Source organism: Bombina bombina, chromosome 3, assembly GCF_027579735.1.
Source record: "Bombina bombina isolate aBomBom1 chromosome 3, aBomBom1.pri, whole genome shotgun sequence".
Classification (NCBI taxonomy): Eukaryota; Metazoa; Chordata; class Amphibia; order Anura; family Bombinatoridae; genus Bombina; species Bombina bombina.
The window spans coordinates 1,104,070,599-1,104,087,775 of NC_069501.1; the positions used below are offsets into that span (position 1 = coordinate 1,104,070,599).

General features: G+C 42.1%; 1 protein-coding gene across 3 annotated transcripts in view; it reads left to right on the plus strand.

Moving 5' to 3' along the window:
* STARD13 (StAR related lipid transfer domain containing 13) overlaps window positions 1-17,177 on the plus strand; it is a 654,709-nt gene that overhangs the window by 385,942 nt on the left and 251,590 nt on the right. The window contains exon 1 of one of the 3 annotated variants that reach the window (XM_053708451.1): window positions 10,446-10,824. The exons of the other annotated variants lie outside the window; for them this stretch is intronic. Coding sequence (XP_053564426.1) covers window positions 10,659-10,824 — 166 coding nt within the window. The 5' untranslated portion in view covers window positions 10,446-10,658. Of the gene's footprint in view, window positions 1-10,445; window positions 10,825-17,177 lie in introns of those variants that run through there. 3 annotated transcript variants of the gene reach the window in all.

Sequence of the window (17,177 nt, forward strand, 5' to 3'; positions counted from 1 at the left end):
CAGTAATTATTTTTCTGAGGAATGGAATTGACTGAGAAAATACTGCTGATACCAATGTAAAGTAAGTTCAGCCTTAAATGCAGTGATAGCGACTGGTATTAGGCTGATGAGTGTGTGTACACTGAATGTATTTTTCTAAGGAATGGAATTGACTCTGAAAATACTGTTAATACTGAAATAATGTATGAGCCTTAACTGCAGTAAAAGCGACTGGTAGCAGGCTTATTAATAACAATTCATAACTTTTCAAATGTATGTTTAAAACGTTTACTGGCATGTTAATCGTTTTTGTGAGGTACTTGGTGATAAAACTTATTGGGGCATGATTTTTACCACATGGCCATCTTTGTTTTCTGCATAGAAACAGTTTTCTGAGCTTCCCCACTGTTGTAATATGAGTGGGAGGGGCCTATTTTAGCGCTTTTTTTGCGCAGTAAAAATTCAGTCACAATCTGTCTACTTCATCCTCCATGATCCAGATCGTCTCTAGAGAGCTCAGGGGTCTTCAAGGTTCATTTTGAGGGAGGTAATCAGTCACAGCAGACCTGTGACAGTGTGTTTTGACTGTGAGAAAAACGTTAATTATTAAATTGTTATCCGTTTTTGGGTATTAAGGGGTTAATCATCCATTTGCTGGTGGGTGCAATCCTTTGCTAACTTAATACATTTACTGTGAAAAATTGGTTGCTATAACTATTTTGGTTCATTGTTATTTCAACTGTGACAGCTTTTTGTGCTTCTTAAAGGCACAGTAGCGTTTTTATATTGCTTGTAAATTTATTTAGAAAAGTATTTCCAAGCTTGCTAGTCTCATTGCTAGTCTGTTTAAACATGTCTGACACAGATGAATCTCTTTGTTCACTATGTTTAAAGGCCAATGTGGAGCCCAATAGAAATTTGTGTACTAATTGCATTGATGCTACTTTAAATAAAAGTCAATCTTTACATGTAAAGAAATTATCACCAGACAACGAGGGGGAAGTTATGCCAACTAACTCTCCTCACGTGTCAGTACCTTCGCCTCCCGCTCAGGAGGTGCGTGATTTTGTGGCGCCAAGTACATCAGGGAGGCCCTTACAAATCACTTTGCAAGACATGGCTACTGTTATGACAGAAGTATTATCTAAATTGCCAGAATTAAGAGGCAAGCGCGATAGCTCTGGGTTAAGGATAGAGCGCACGGATGAGGTGAGAGCCATGTCAGATACTGCGTCACAGTTTGCAGAACGTGAAGACGGAGAGTTTCATTCTGTGGGTGACGGATCTGATCCAGGGAGACTGGATTCAGAGATTTCTAATTTTAAATTTAAGCTTGAGAACCTCCGCATATTGCTAGGGGAGGTATTAGCGGCTCTGAATGATTGTAACACGGTTGCAATTCCAGAAAAATTATGTAGGTTGGATAGATACTATGCGGTACCGGTGTGTACTGACGTGTTTCCTATACCTAAAAGGCTTACAGAGATTATTAGCAAGGAGTGGGATAGACCTGGTGTGCCTTTTTCCCCTCCTCCCATATTTAGGAAAATGTTTCCTATAGACGCCACCACACGAGACTTATGGCAGACGGTCCCTAAGGTGGAGGGAGCAGTTTCTACTTTAGCTAAGCGTACCACTATCACGGTGGAGGATAGTTGTGCCTTTTCAGATCCAATGGATAAGAAATTAGAGGGTTACCTTAAGAAAATGTTTGTTCAACAAGGTTTTATCTTACAGCCCCTTGCATGCATTGCGCCTGTCACTGCTGCGGCGGCATTCTGGTTTGAGTCTCTGGAAGAGGCCATTCGCACAGCTCCATTGGATGAAATTATGAACAAGCTTAAAGCACTTAAGCTAGCTAACGCATTTGTTTCTGATGCCGTCGTACATTTAACCAAACTTACGGCTAAGAACTCCGGATTCGCCATCCAAGCGCGCAGAGCGCTATGGCTTAAATCCTGGTCAGCTGACGTGACTTCTAAATCTAAATTGCTTAATATTCCTTTCAAAGGGCAGACCTTATTCGGGCCCGGCTTGAAAGAAATTATAGCTGACATTACGGGAGGTAAGGGCCATGCTCTACCTCAGGACAGGGCCAAATCAAAGGCCAAACAGTCTAATTTTCGTGCCTTTCGTAACTTCAAGGCAGGAGCAGCATCAACTTCCTCCGCTCCAAAACAGGAAGGAGCTGTTGCTCGTTACAGGCAGGGCTGGAAAGTTAACCAGTCCTGGAACAAGGGCAAGCAGGCCAAGAAACCTGCTGCTGCCCCCAAGACAGCATGAAGAGAGGGCCCCCTATCCGGAAACGGATCTAGTGGGGGGCAGACTCTCTCTCTTCGCCCAGGCTTGGGCAAGAGATGTCCAGGATCCCTGGGCGTTGGAGATCATATCTCAGGGATATCTCCTGGACTTCAAAACTTCTCCTCCACGAGGGAGATTTCATCTTTCAAGGTTATCAGCAAACCAAATAAAGAAAGAGGCGTTTCTACGCTGTGTACAAGACCTGGTGGTACTAAGGCTGCGAGGCATAGCGGTGACTCCGTACCTAGACGACATTCTGATACAAGCGTCAAGTTTTCAAACTGCCAAGTCTCATACAGAGATAGTTCTGGCATTTCTGAGGTCGCATGGGTGGAAGGTGAACGTGGAAAAGAGTTCTCTATTACCACTTACAAGAGTTCCCTTTCTAGGGACTCTTATAGATTCTGTAGAGATGAAAATTTACCTGACAGAGGCCAGGTTATTAAAACTTCTAAATGCTTGCCGTGTCCTTCATTCCATTCCACACCCGTCAGTAGCTCAGTGCATGGAAGTAATCGGCTTAATGGTAACGGAAATGGACATAGTACCATTTGCGCGCCTGCATCTCAGACCGCTGCAATTGTGCATGCTAAGTCAGTGGAACGGGGATTACTCAGATTTGTCCCCCCTACTAAATCTGGATCAAGAGACCAGAGATTCTCTTCTATGGTGGCTTTCTCGGCCACATCTGTCCAAGGGGATGACCTTTTGCAGGCCAGATTGGACGATTGTAACAACAGACGCCAGCCTTCTAGGCTGGGGCGCAGTCTGGAACTCCCTGAAAGCTCAGGGATTATGGACTCAGGAGGAGAAACTCCTCCCAATAAATATTCTGGAATTAAGAGCAATATTCAATGCTCTCCTAGCTTGGCCTCAGTTAGCAACTCTGAGGTTCATCAGATTTCAGTCGGACAACATCACGACTGTGGCTTACATCAACCATCAAGGGGGAACCAGAAGTTCCCTAGCGATGTTGGAAGTCTCAAAGATAATTCGCTGGGCAGAGTCTCACTCTTGCCACCTGTCAGCGATTTACATCCCAGGCGTGGAGAACTGGGAGGCGGATTTTCTAAGTCGCCAGACTTTTCATCCGGGGGAGTGGGAACTTCATCCGGAGGTCTTTGCTCAACTGATTCATCGTTGGGGCAAACCAGATCTGGATCTCATGGCGTCTCGTCAGAACGCCAAGCTTCCTTGTTACGGATCCAGGTCCAGGGACCCGGGAGCGGTGCTGATAGATGCTCTGACAGCCCCTTGGGTCTTCAACATGGCTTATGTGTTTCCACCGTTCCCGATGCTTCCTCGTTTGATCGCCAAGATCAAACAGGAGAGAGCTTCGGTGATGCTGATAGCGCCTGCGTCGCCACGCAGGACTTGGTATGCAGACCTAGTGGACATGTCGTCCTGTCCACCGTGGTCTCTGCCTCTGAGACAGGACCTTCTAATTCAGGGTCCTTTCAACCATCCAAATCTAATTTCTCTGAGGCTGACTGCATGGAGATTGAACGCTTGATTCTATCAAAGCGTGGCTTCTCGGAGTCGGTTATTGATACCTTAATACAGGCTAGGAAGCCTGTTACCAGAAAAATTTACCATAAGATATGGCGTAAATATTTATATTGGTGCGAATCCAAGAGTTACTCATGGAGTAAGGTTAGGATTCCTAGGATATTGTCCTTTCTACAAGAGGGTTTAGAAAAGGGCTTATCTGCTAGTTCGTTAAAGGGACAGATTTCTGCTCTGTCTATTCTTCTACACAAACGTCTGGCTGAAGTTCCAGACGTTCAGGTTTTTTGTCAGGCTTTAACTAGGATTAAGCCTGTGTTTAAGACTGTTGCTCCGCCGTGGAGCTTAAACTTAGTTCTTAATGTTCTTCAAGGCGTTCCATTTGAACCCCTTCATTCCATTGATATCAAGCTGTTATCCTGGAAGGTTTTGTTTTTGATGGCTATTTCCTCGGCTCGAAGAGTCTCTGAGTTATCTGCCTTACATTGTGATTCTCCTTATCTGATTTTTCATTCAGACAAGGTAGTTCTGCGTACTAAACCTGGGTTCTTACCTAAGGTAGTTACTAACAGGAATATCAATCAAGAGATTGTTGTTCCATCACTGTGTCCTAACCCTTCTTCAAAGAAGGAACGACTTTTGAATAATCTGGACGTAGTCCGTGCCCTGAAGTTCTATTTGCAGGCAACTAAAGATTTTCGTCAAACTTCTTCCCTGTTTGTCGTTTACTCTGGACAGAGAAGAGGTCAAAAGGCTTCGGCTACCTCTCTCTCTTTTTGGCTTCGTAGCATAATACGTTTAGCCTATGAGACTGCTGGACAGCAGCCTCCTGAAAGGATTACAGCTCATTCTACTAGAGCTGTGGCTTCCACCTGGGCCTTTAAAAATGAGGCCTCTGTTGAACAGATTTGCAAGGCTGCGACTTGGTCTTCGCTTCACACCTTTTCAAAATTTTACAAATTTGACACTTTTGCTTCTTCGGAGGCTATTTTTGGGAGAAAGGTACTTCAGGCAGTGGTTCCTTCTGTTTAATGTTCCTGCCTTGTCCCTCCCTTCATCCGTGTACTTTAGCTTTGGTATTGGTATTCCATAAGTAATGGATGACCCGTGGACTGACTACACTTAACAAGAGAAAACATAATTTATGCTTACCTGATAAATTTATTTCTCTTGTAGTGTAGTCAGTCCACGGCCCGCCCTGTCTTTAAGGCAGATCTAAATTTTAATTAAACTCCAGTCACCACTGCACCCTATGGTTTCTCCTTTCTCGTCTGCTTTGGTCGAATGACTGAATATGACATGTGAGGGGAGGAGCTATATAGCAGCTCTGCTGGGTGATCCTCTTGCAGCTTCCTGTTAGGAAGAGATATATTCCATAAGTAATGGATGACCCATGGACTGACTACACTACAAGAGAAATAAATTTATCAGGTAAGCATAAATTATGTTTTTTATTAACTATTTAATCAAATATGCTGCCGTGTTTATATCACAATTGCTGGTGTCCGATTTTTTGTTTAACTTAAATTAAGCTTAAACATACATATGTGGGCTCATAGATTTTTCACATTCTTCAATAATAAGCACAACACCTAACCCAGGGTTTGTCAGTTTCAGTTGTAAAGACCTTGAACTGACCTAATTTTACAATTACATTGGATGAGAACAGTTTAGTTTATCAAAATGGCTGAGCTACTGATTACATCACTTGTATTTTAGAGAAGGCATCATGAAATTCTGTCCTGTTGGTGTGCCCTGAGGGTTGGAATTAAAGAGTCCTGACCTAACCCCATGGTTATTATGTTTCTTATATTGTAACACTCAAACCACCTTTAGCCAAGCAATCCCTTCACTTCTTGTCGTTCATCCCCATTAATCACAGAGCAGAACAATTACTTATCTGTTTTTTATTGTTTGTTTGTGTGCCTTTTACTTACTTTGTGTTCCCTTGTATAATGCTGCAGAATATCTTTATAGATAAAAATAATGACATAATCACTGCACCTTCACAGAATTCCTAATATGTATAAATCTACTGCAAACATATGTCTGAAAAAAACTTATTTAAAGGGACATGAAACCCAAATATTTTTCTTTCTTTCAGAGGTTACAATTTAAAAAAAGTCTCCATTATACTTCTATTATTAAATTAGCTTTTTTCTCATGGTATTCTTTGTTGAAGAGAATATCTAGGTGCATAGTGTGCATGTGTCTGGTGCACCACATGACATCCAATACTACTGCCATCTAGTGCTCTTACAAATGTATAACATTGTTAAAAGTATTCTTGCAAAATGCTGCCAAATAGTATTCTAGATACATGTGTGTGTTTATCCTAACTCCTTTGTTTTCACCAAAGGATACTATGAGAACAAAGTAAATTGAAAACTTTTTCAAAATATTATGCTTGGCCTGAATAATGAAAGAAAATGTTAGGGTTTCATGACTCTTTAAAGGGATATGAAACCCACATTTTTTCTTTAATGATTTAGGTAGAACATTCAATTTTATACAACTTTCCAGTATACTTCTTTCATCAAATGTGCTTCATTCTCTTGGTATCATTTGTTGAAGGAGCAGCAATGCACTACTGGTTTCTAACTGAACACATGGGTGAGCCAATGACAATCGGTATATATATGCAGCCACCAATCAGCAGCTATAACCTAGGTTCTTTGCTGCTCCTGAGCTTACCTAGATAAACCTTTCAGCAAAGGATAGCAAGAGAAGGAAGCAATTTGAATAATAGAAGTCTATTGGAAAGGTGTTTAAAATGATATGCTCTGTCTAAACCATGAATGTTTAATTATGACTTTACTGTCCCTTTAAGTTTCTTAAAACTACATGTACTGTCTGAAAAATGAAAGTTTAAAATTGTAGCTCTCCTATATCCAGACACAGATAGAGATAGACACATAGGGGTCAATTTATCAACTCTGTATGTAGCTTGATGCCCCTTGTTTCCGGTGAGCCTTTAGGCAAACAGAAGTTATGAAGCAGTGGTCTAAAGAACGCTGCTCCATAACTTGTCCACCTACTCTGAGGCTACGGACAGAAATTAACCCGATCGAATACGATCGGGTTGATTGACACTCCATGCAGCCGATTGGCCGTGAATCTGCAGGGGGCGGCATTGTACCAGCAGTTCACAAGAACTGCTGGTGCAATGATAAATGCCGACGGACATGATACGCTACATTGTACCATGTCCGCTCGCACATTAATAAATATTCCCCAAAGAGAGAGAGAGAGGAGGTGAGAGGGAGGGAGGGAGAGAGAGAGAAAGAGAGAGAAAGAGTGAGAGGGGGAGAGAGAGAAGGAGAGGACAGAAGAGAGAGAGAGGAGAGAGAGAGGAGAGAGAGAGAGGATGAGAAAGGACAGGAGAGAGAGAGAGAGAGAGGAGAGATTAGAGAGAGGAGAGATTAGAGAGAGGAGAGAGAGAGAGGGGAGAGAGCGGACAGGAGAGAGAGAGAGAGAGAGAGAGGAGAAATTAGAGAGAGACTTTCTCTCTATCCTATAATATAAAAGGCCAAGTGTGTTTGTCCGAAGCTGTCATGCGCAGTAGAGACAGCATGAGGACAAACACACCTGGCTTTTGAATCTCTAGCTGATCTGCGGCAGAAGTGGGTGTGGCCTGTGTGAAGGGGGTGTGGCCAGGCGTGGTCGCACGATAGAGAGGGGAGAGAGAAAGAGAGGGGGAGAGATAGAGAGAGGGGAAAGATAGAGAGAGGAAGAGAGAGAGGAAGAGAGAGAGGGGAGAGAGAGAGAGAGAGAATGGAGAGAGGGGGGGAGAGAAAGAGGGGGGAGAGAGAGAGAGAGAGGGGGGCGGTGAGAGAGAGAGAGGAGAGAGAGAGAGAAAGAGAGAGAGAGGGGGGGGAAGAGAGAGAGGGGGGAGAGAAGGGGGAGAGTGGGGGAGAGAGAGAGGGGAGAGAGAGGGGGAGAGAGAGAGCAAAAGAGAGGGAGGGGGGAGAGAGCGCAAAAGAGAGGGGGGAGAGAGCGCGAAAGAGAGGTGGGAGAGAAAGCGCAAAAGAGGGGTGGGGGAGAGAGTGGAGAGAGAGAGGGGGGGAGAGAGCGTGCAAAAGAGAAGGGGGGAGAGAGCGTAAAAGAGAGGGGGAGAGAGAGTGCAAAAGAGGGGGGAGAGAGAGCGCAAAAGAGAGGGGGAGAGCGCGCAAAAGAGAGGGCGGGAGAGAGAGAGCAAAAGAGGGGGGAAAGAGAGAGAGCAAAAGAGTGGGGAGAGAGAGCACAAAAGAGAGGGGGAGAGAGAGAGGGGGGAGAGAGAGAGAGAGCAAAAGAGAGGGGGGAGAGGGAGAGAGGGGGGAGAGAGAGAGAGCAAAAGAGAGGGGGGAGAGAGAGCACAAAAGAGAGGGGGGAGAGAGCACAAAAGAGAGGGGGGAGAGAGAGAGTGCAAAAGAGGGGGGAGAGAGAGACCGCAAAAGAGAGGGGGAGAGAGAACGCACAAAAGAGAGGGGGGAGATAGAAAGCACAAAAGAGAGGGGAGAGAGAGCACAAAAGAGAGGGGGAAGAGTGCAAAAGAGAAGGGGGAGAGAGAGCGCAAAAGAGAGGGGGGAGAGAGAGCACATAAGAGAGGGGGAGAGAGAGCACAAAATAGGGGGAGAGAGAGCGCAAAAGAGGGGGGAGAGAGCACAAAAGAGAGGGAGAAGAGTGCAAAAGAGAGGGGGAGAGAGAGCGCAAAAGAGAGGGGGGGAGAGAGCGCTAAAGAGAGGGCGGAGAGAGAGACCACAAAAGAGAGGGGAGAGAGAGAGCACAAAAGAGAGGGGGAGAGAGAGAGCGCAAAAGAGAGGGGGAGAGAGAGGGGAGAGAGAGAAGAGGTGGAGAGAGCGCAAAAGAGATGGGGGAGAAAGAGAGCGCAAAAGAGAGGGGGAGAGAGAGAGCGCAAAAGAGATGGGGGAGAGAGAGAGCGCAAAAGAGAGGGGGAGAGAGAGAGTGCAAAAAAAAGGGGGGAGAGAGCACAAAAGAGAGGGGGAGAGAGAAAGGGGGGGGGAGAGAGAAAGGGGGGGGGGGAGAGAGAAAGGGGGTGGGAGAAAGAGAGGGGGGAGAGAGAGGGGGGAGATAGAGAGAACAAAAGAGAGGGGGGAGAGAGAGCGCAAAAGAGAGGGGGGAGAGAACGCAAAGAGAGGGGGAGAGAGAGCGGAAAAGAGGGGGAGAGAGAGAGCACAAAAGAGAGGGGGAGAGAGAGCACGCAAAAGAGAGGGGGGAGAGAGAGCAAAAGAGGGGGGAGAGAGAGAGCAAAAGAGGGAGGAGAGAGAGAGCGCAAAAGAGAGGGGGAGAGAGCGCAAAAGAGAGGAGGGAGAGAGAGCACAAAAGAGAGGGGGAAGAGAGCGCAAAACAGGGGGGGGGGAGAGAGAGCGCAAAAGAGAGGGGGGAGAGAACGCAAAAGAGAGGGGGAGAGAGAGCGGAAAAGAGGTGGAGAGAGAGAGCAAAAGAGGGAGGAGAGAGAGAGTGCAAAAGAGAGGGGGAGAGAGCGCAAAAGAGAGGAGGGAGAGAGAGCACAAAAGAGAGGGGGAAGAGAGCGCAAAACAGAGGGGGGGGAGAGAGAGCACAAAAGAGAGGGGAGAGAGAGAGCACAAAAGAGGGGGGGAGAGAGAGCGCAAAAGAGGGGGGAGAGAGAGAGCACAAAAGAGAGGGGGAAGAGCGCAAAAGAGAGGGGGGAGAGAGCGCAAAAGAGAGGGGGGAGAGAGCGCAAAATAGAGGGGGGAGAGAGAACGCAAAAGAGAGGGGAGAGAGAGCACAAAAGAGAGGGGGAGAGAGAGCGCAAAAGAGAGGGGGGAGAGAGAGCGCAAAAGAGAGGGGAGAGAGAGAGAGGTGGAGAGAGCGCAAAAGAGATGGGGGAGAGAGAGCGCAAAAGAGAGGGGGAGAGAGAGAGCGCAAAAGAGAGGGGGAGAGAGAGCACAAAAAAGAGGGGAGAGACAGCGCAAAAGAGAGGGGGAGAGAGAGAGCGCAAAACAGAGGGGGAGAGAGAGAGCGCAAAAGAGAGGGGGAAAAAGAAAGCTCAAAAGAGAGGGGGGAGAGAGAGAGCTCAAAAGAGAGGGGAGGGAGAGAGCAAAAGAGAGGGGGGGATAGAGAGCAAACGAGAGAGGGAGGGAGAGAGAGCAAAAGAGAGGGGGAGGGAGAGAGCGCAAGGGGTGGGACCGCTGTACTGCAAAAAATGGCACGTGTGAACGGGCTTTAGGACTAGTATATATATATATATATATATATATATATATATATATATATATATATATATATATATACCAACTTTCTCTCTCTCTCTCTCTCTCTCTCTCTCTATGTATATATATATATATATATATATATATATATACACACATACAATCATGGAGCAACTAAGCAGTATTTATTTATATTTATCATGTAGATAATATAGATCTATATTCATCTTAAATTTACATAAACTGTCTCCATTTACCTACTAAATGCTTCATTTAGATTTAGATATGCCTTGTTAATTTCTTAGATAAGCTCCTTTACATATGGAGAGCAATATCCTATTCACATGCTATTGGGCACAAATAGGTGTTCCTCAGTTCCTCCTCATATGTCTTTTAGCCTCAGAGCACAAGTGTTTAGTGTTTAGTCAGCTCTGAAGTATGTCATTAGAATATGTGCCTCTGTGAGGATTACACATGCCTGGAGAGACTTTGCTTTTACTGTGTGTACTTTTACATTACCTTCTGCTGTAATTGGTTACAGTGAGTCATGTGACAGGCTTGGAATCCAGAGTTGTAGCTACCAGCACTCCTCTTGTCGACTTTCCCTTTCCAGCTCTTTTTTTTTTTTTTTTTAATTTTCCCTTTACTTTCCTTACAATATCCAGAATCAGGGAAAGTTGGAACTGTACAATAGCAAAGATGTGGGTGCAGGAACCTGTAACCCCAACTTCAGCATATAAACGATTAAATTCTATGTCACATGAAGGCCAGGAGTATTATGCATGTTTTGATAAGAAGAGGAGATCTCCCTATAGGATGAGTAGGATTCTCGCCAGGCAACAGCTTGTGGCTAAGATTCAGAGAGGTAAGTCATTTAAACAGGAATAAAACAAAGTGGCACTTTTCCTGCTTTATTTTCAACAAATGAATACAATATATTGTAAGTGACATAGTTTATGAAGAGTTTGATATTTATTAATATGGATTGGAAACCATATGTGTGTGTGTGTGCAAACATTAATATTTGTTATTCTCTATATTTCTCATCCATTTAGTATGCAATATATTTAATATTACAATATTTAAAGGGACATGAAACCTATTTTTTTCTTTCATGATTCAGATAAAACATGACATTTTAAACAACTTTCTAATTTACGTCTATTATCAAATGTTCTTTTGCATCTTTTGTTGAAAAGCAGGGAGGCAAGCTTAGTATTGTACACGAGGCTGGAGCACTATATAGCAGCAGTTTTGCAAGAACATTATTTCCTGCCATGAAGTGCTCCAGACAGCTGTCTAGGTATGTCTTCAACACAGAATATCATGGAAACAAAACAAAATTGATAATAGAAGTAAATTAGAAACTATTTTATAATTGTATGCTCCGTCTGAATCCCACAATATTTTTTGGGGTTTCATATCCCTTTAACTGTAAATTCACTACTCACTGTACTACAACATATGAGAGATGAATACACCATATTTCACATATTTCAAGAACCAGGTAGCCAGAGTTAAAGGGATACTAAACCCAATTTTTTTTCTTTCATGATTCAGATAGAGCATGAGATTTTAAGCACCTTTCTAATTTACTCCTATTATCAATTTTTCTTTGTTCTCATGCTATCTTGATTTGAAAAAGCAGTACTGTAAGCTTTAGAGCCAGACCATTTTTTGTTCAGCACTTGCTGATTTGTGGCTAAATGTAGCAAACCAATCAGCAGCTCTACCAAGGTGCTGAACTAAAAAATGGGCCGGCTCCTAACCTTTAATTCCTGCTTTTTCAAATCAAGATAACACGAGAACAAAAAAAAAATTGATAATAGGAGTAAATTAGAAAGTTGCTTAAAATTGCATGCTCTATCTGAATCATTAAAGAAAAAATGAGGGGTTAGCATCCCTTTAATAAAATCTTGCTTATTGCTACCTTTTTGGATTCATCTACATATATGCATTTGCAAACGTTCTTGCTTGGCTCCTAACAAGGTGACTATATGGCTGACTTCTCAATATTAGTGCAGGCTGTAAAAGTTGAAATTCATTTTTCAACCCCTATTTTAAGGAGCCTATTCATTGGTGTGATCTCTCCAGATAGCAGTGACGCGAGTGATCATAGTAAAATAGTTATTCACAAGGTTTTTCTCTTTAGATACAAAGCACTATTTGATTATGACCATTAAAGAGACATTGTAGGGCACAATTTGCAAGTTAGAATTCATCGATCAAGCTCCGAATGGAGCATAACACCCCGTGTTTCTGGCGAGCCTGCAGACTCGCCAGAAACACCAATTATGAAGCAGTGGTCTAAAGACCGCTGCTCTATAACCCTGTCCGTCTGCTCTAATGAGGCAGACAGACATCGCCGGAATTCAACCCGATCAAATACGATCGGGTTGATTGACACCCCCCTGCTGGCGGCCGATTGGCCGCGAGTCTGCAGGGGGCGGTGTTGCACCAGCAGCTCACAAGAGCTGTTGGTGCAATGCTGAATACGGAGAGCGTATTGCTCTCCGCATTCAGCAATGTCTGTCGGATCTGATCCGCACTGTCAGATCAGGTCCGACAGACATATGATAAATAGGCCTCTATGTGTTTACCACCAGCTGTGTGACTGTTGCTGCTGATTGACTTAATGGTTGTGTCCACTTGGAACCAGCAGTCCTCTGCGGTATTCCAGATGCACTTTAACTATGTGTTTAACCTAATTGTGGGGGGGGGGTTAAATAAATAGGATCTGATGATCTATAGCTCTCCACTCTGGCAAGATTATTAAATACATCTCAACAGTATTGTGTTTCTGTATTTTAAGGAAAGACAACATTACAATTTAATGCTGAAAAAATAAACCCAAAGATTTTGCGTCATTTCTCTCAATTCTGGCGAGTTTTTGATAAGCAGGCCCAATGATTTGCAGGGTCGGTAGTGAATCTAACAAACAAGAGCATGTCATTTCTGCATTACAATGTATTTTAAAATGCTGATATAGGTTGCTGTTTAACTATTTGATGTTCTAAAAATGAATAATATTGTTAATTGAGCTGTAATTATTGTTCTTTGTTACAAAAAGTAAGATGCTGTAGATGTCTTACAGTTTATACCACTCTTTCTTTTTTGGATACAAAAATATGTCTTCAATTAACTGGAGCTTAACCTAATGTCTGTCATTGTTATTGTATAGACTGATTAACTGTCAGATGATTCACTCTAATCTACTGAAGAACTTGTTTTTATGTCGGGTGTAATAGAACTTTGTATATCTGACTTTGACATAATAGGGATCCCCCCCCCCTGCTTTATAGGGACTCAACTTTTAAGTTGTCAGACTTAATCCTAATGTATTGTGAAATAACTATAAGCACATAAGCAGTAGGTGTATTACTGAAGTGAGTTTGGATACAGCATGGTCTGTTTGTTGTATAGTTTGTTTCCTAGGGATTTTGGAAAGTCAATTTATTAGTGAGTCTCAGGAACTGATGATGTATGAAGGATACCAGTTTTTGATTGTGTATTCAGGAAGGATATTATGTGATTGTTAAACTCTGTGTACAGTACTGATTAAATATCAAAAGAAAAGTAGCTGCTACCCAATAAATGGAAACATGGTTTCAGGTTAATAGAATAGAAGACAAGTCCTTCAGTTTATACAAGGTTAGAATTATTTCCTGTTTTTTTTTTTTTTTAAATTTAAGATTATTCTCAGCAGTTTTAGCTATTTTCTAGCTGCACCGCCTATCAGACCAGTTACAGAACTCTGAATTGTAATGTGTAGAGGTTCACAAAATCCAACTTTTCATTCCCCTCACCAACAATTCACTCTCAGTTCTTTAGTCTGCAATTAAAGGGACATCATAGTCAAAATTACACTTTAATTATTAAAATAGAGTATACAATTTTAAACAAACTTTCCAATTGATATATTAACAAATTGATCTGTTTCTCATGTATATTTTGGTAAAACTCAGCACCTTTCTATGAGAGAATACCTAGGTAGGCTCAGGAGTGTACCCTAACAATATATAGGGCTTAAGATATATGGACACTTTTAAATCTACCTCAGTGTGACCTCATCCAAATAAGTAAATGAAAAACTGTATGATCTATTTGGGTCAGTTACCTGAAGATATGAAGTTATATATTCAAGTATACTCCCACTAATGTAACTATTTATTTTAAGGCTGAAGCATTTTTAAGTACAGGTGACCTTCAATTACTATATACACAATAACAGCTATGCATGGGTGGGGACAGTGCTAAACGTTCAGACAGTGTGAGCAGCAGTTTGGCCATGTAAAGCTAGCAAGGGGAGGGCAAGGGAACTTTTTGAGTGGCCCAGTAAATGCTCCCCAGTGTTTTGAGGCTTGTGAGGCCCTAGACAAAAGCCATATAGGAGGACCTCTGTCTGAGGAAAAAGCCCACGTAAATAGAGAAGTGCCAAAGTGCAAGGTTGATAAAAGGTTAAAAACATTGAGACAAGGAGGAAAGCTGAGATGATTGGTAGACAAGGGGCTAGAACAACGTGATCACCTGAAGGAGAGGAAGAGGAGGAAATTAAGCAATAGATGTGGACTGAAGGGGAGATTGAAGCAGGGAGAGTAAGAGATAAGGGAAATGATAGATAATGTAGGAGGAGAAAATGGTCCTCCAGCCTGGCTGTTTGTAGTGTATGATATTTTATAATAGATAATGGGGAGGGGCTTGGAAGCAAATCGTTTTTACAAGTGTTTTGCAACACAATACATTGCAGATCTGACCTCCCTCAATATGATTGTCACTTGTTAATAGACAGGCTAGAGCAGGATAAAAAGAAATTACCATGAGGCAAAGAGAGCTGAGATGATTGCAGGGTGTAGTTCCGTTCCTGGCATAATAAAAGTGTTTCCAGGCAGGCTACCAACTAATGCAGTGACTACCGATTTGTGCCTCCAGGTATGCAGCTAAAACAAGCATGTTCTATGTGATCACCTCTGCATTGATCCTGTAATTTCATATAATGGTCACTTGCCCTTATATTGTTCTTATCTATACTGTAGATCCCTCTCTCTTCTCTGCTCCAAGCTCTCTATATAAATAAGCTTGTAAGTCTCCATGAAGAACATTAAATGGACATTAAACACTAAATAAATCATTGATAGAATGATGTATTCAGAGCCTGAGAATAATATACACATGCATTTGTTAAATGATAATAGTTGTTTAAGTACTGAAAAAAAAAATAGGGGTAACATTCTAATGTACATAAAGCAGTGGATGCTGCCATATTGTAACTTAGGTTTCTTTTTCTGCTAAGGCCAATTAGGAACAGTTATAAATAGCTTACTAGAGTATGTAACCAATGACTGAGTGGGTTACAGCTCTGTCTGCACTTTCACTTTAATCAGGACCTTAGGAAGCCCACATTATTCAGAATTAAATTACAGGAAAAGGGAACAAAATAAATAATTAAAATATATTGCAAAGTTCTTTTATTACATTCAATTAAAAGTTTTATATTAATATCTCAAAGTGCTTGATGTTCCTTTAAAGTGCCTGTTTGTTTAACTTTATTTATAAACAAAACCATTTGTAAGTTATGCAGTATATACACTCATTGGCCCCTAGTTATCAAGCCGTCAACCTCAAATACGCTGGAATTCCACAGCGTATTTGTGGTGAGGCTGATTCGCCTTAGTTATCAAGCCCTAGATACCGGCAAAAGTAGAATTTAGTGACGTAAGCTTCGATCCGCCGGACTCAGTCCGACACAGATCAATTCTTACGTCACTACAGATGTTCCACACACAAGTTCGGCACAATCTGACTACTTTTGCTAGTTATCAAAAAACTAGCAGGTACGCTCGCCACTTTTCCGGCCCAGCGTACCTGGTTTTCAAACCGCCGCCCTGGAGGCGGCGGATCCCATAGGAATCAATGGGAGTCTGACCATAGCGAAAGTTCATGTTCGCTGCTGCCAGATATCCCATTGATTCCTATGGGAGCTGTATACACCTAACACCCTAACATGTACCCCGAGTCTAAACACCCCTTATCTGTCCCCCCCTACACCGCTGCAACTAAATAAATGAATTACCCCACCGCCACTATAATAAACTTATTAACCCCTAAACCGCCGCTCCCGGAGCCCACCGCCACTATAATAAATATGTTAACCCCTAAACCGCCGCTCCTGGTCCGCGCCACAACTATAATATATGTATTAACCCCTAAACTGCCGCTCCCGGACCCCGCCGCCACCTACATAATACCTATTAACCCCTATCCTGCCCTCCTACACCGTTGCAACCTATAATAAATTTATTAACCCCTATCCTGCAGATCCCGGACCTCGCCGCAACTAAATAAATTGTTTAACCCCTAAACCGCCACTCCCGGACCCCGCCGCCACCTATATTAAACTTATTAACCCCTAATCTGCTCCCCCTACACCGTCGCCACCTATAATAAATTTATTAACCCCTATCCTGCCCCCCCTACACCGCCGCCACTGTAATAAAATTATTAACCCCTAAACCTAAGTCTAACACTAACCCTAACTCCCCCCTAAGTTAAATATTAATTAAATAAATCTAAATAATATTTCTCTTATTAACTAAATTAATCCTATTTAAAACTAAATACTTACCTTTAAAATAAACCCTAATATAGCTACAATATAAATAATAATTATATTGCAGCTATCTTAGGATTTATTTTTATTTTACAGGCAACTTTCAATTTATTTTAACTAGGTACAATAGCTATTAAATAGGTAATGACTATTTAATAGCTACCTAGTTAAAATAAAGAGAAATTTACCTGTAAAATAAAAACTAACCTAAGTTACAATTACACCTAACACTACACTATACTTTAATAAATTATTCCTATTTAAAACTAAATACTTACCTGTAAAATAAACCCTAAGATAGCTACAATGTAATTAATAATTACATTGTAGCTATTTTAGGATTTATATTTATTTTACAGGTAACTTTGTATTTATTTTAAAGGTAAGTATTTAGTTTTAAATAGGATTAATTTAGTTAATAAGATAAATATTATTTAGATTTATTTCATTAATATTTAAGTTAGGGGGGAGTTAGGGTTAGTGTTAGACTTAGGTTTAGGGGTTAATAATTTTATTACAGTGGCGGCAGTGTAGGGGGGGGCAGGATGGGGGTTAATAAATTTATTATAGGTGGCGAAGGTGTAGGGGGGCAGATTAGGGGTTAATAAGTT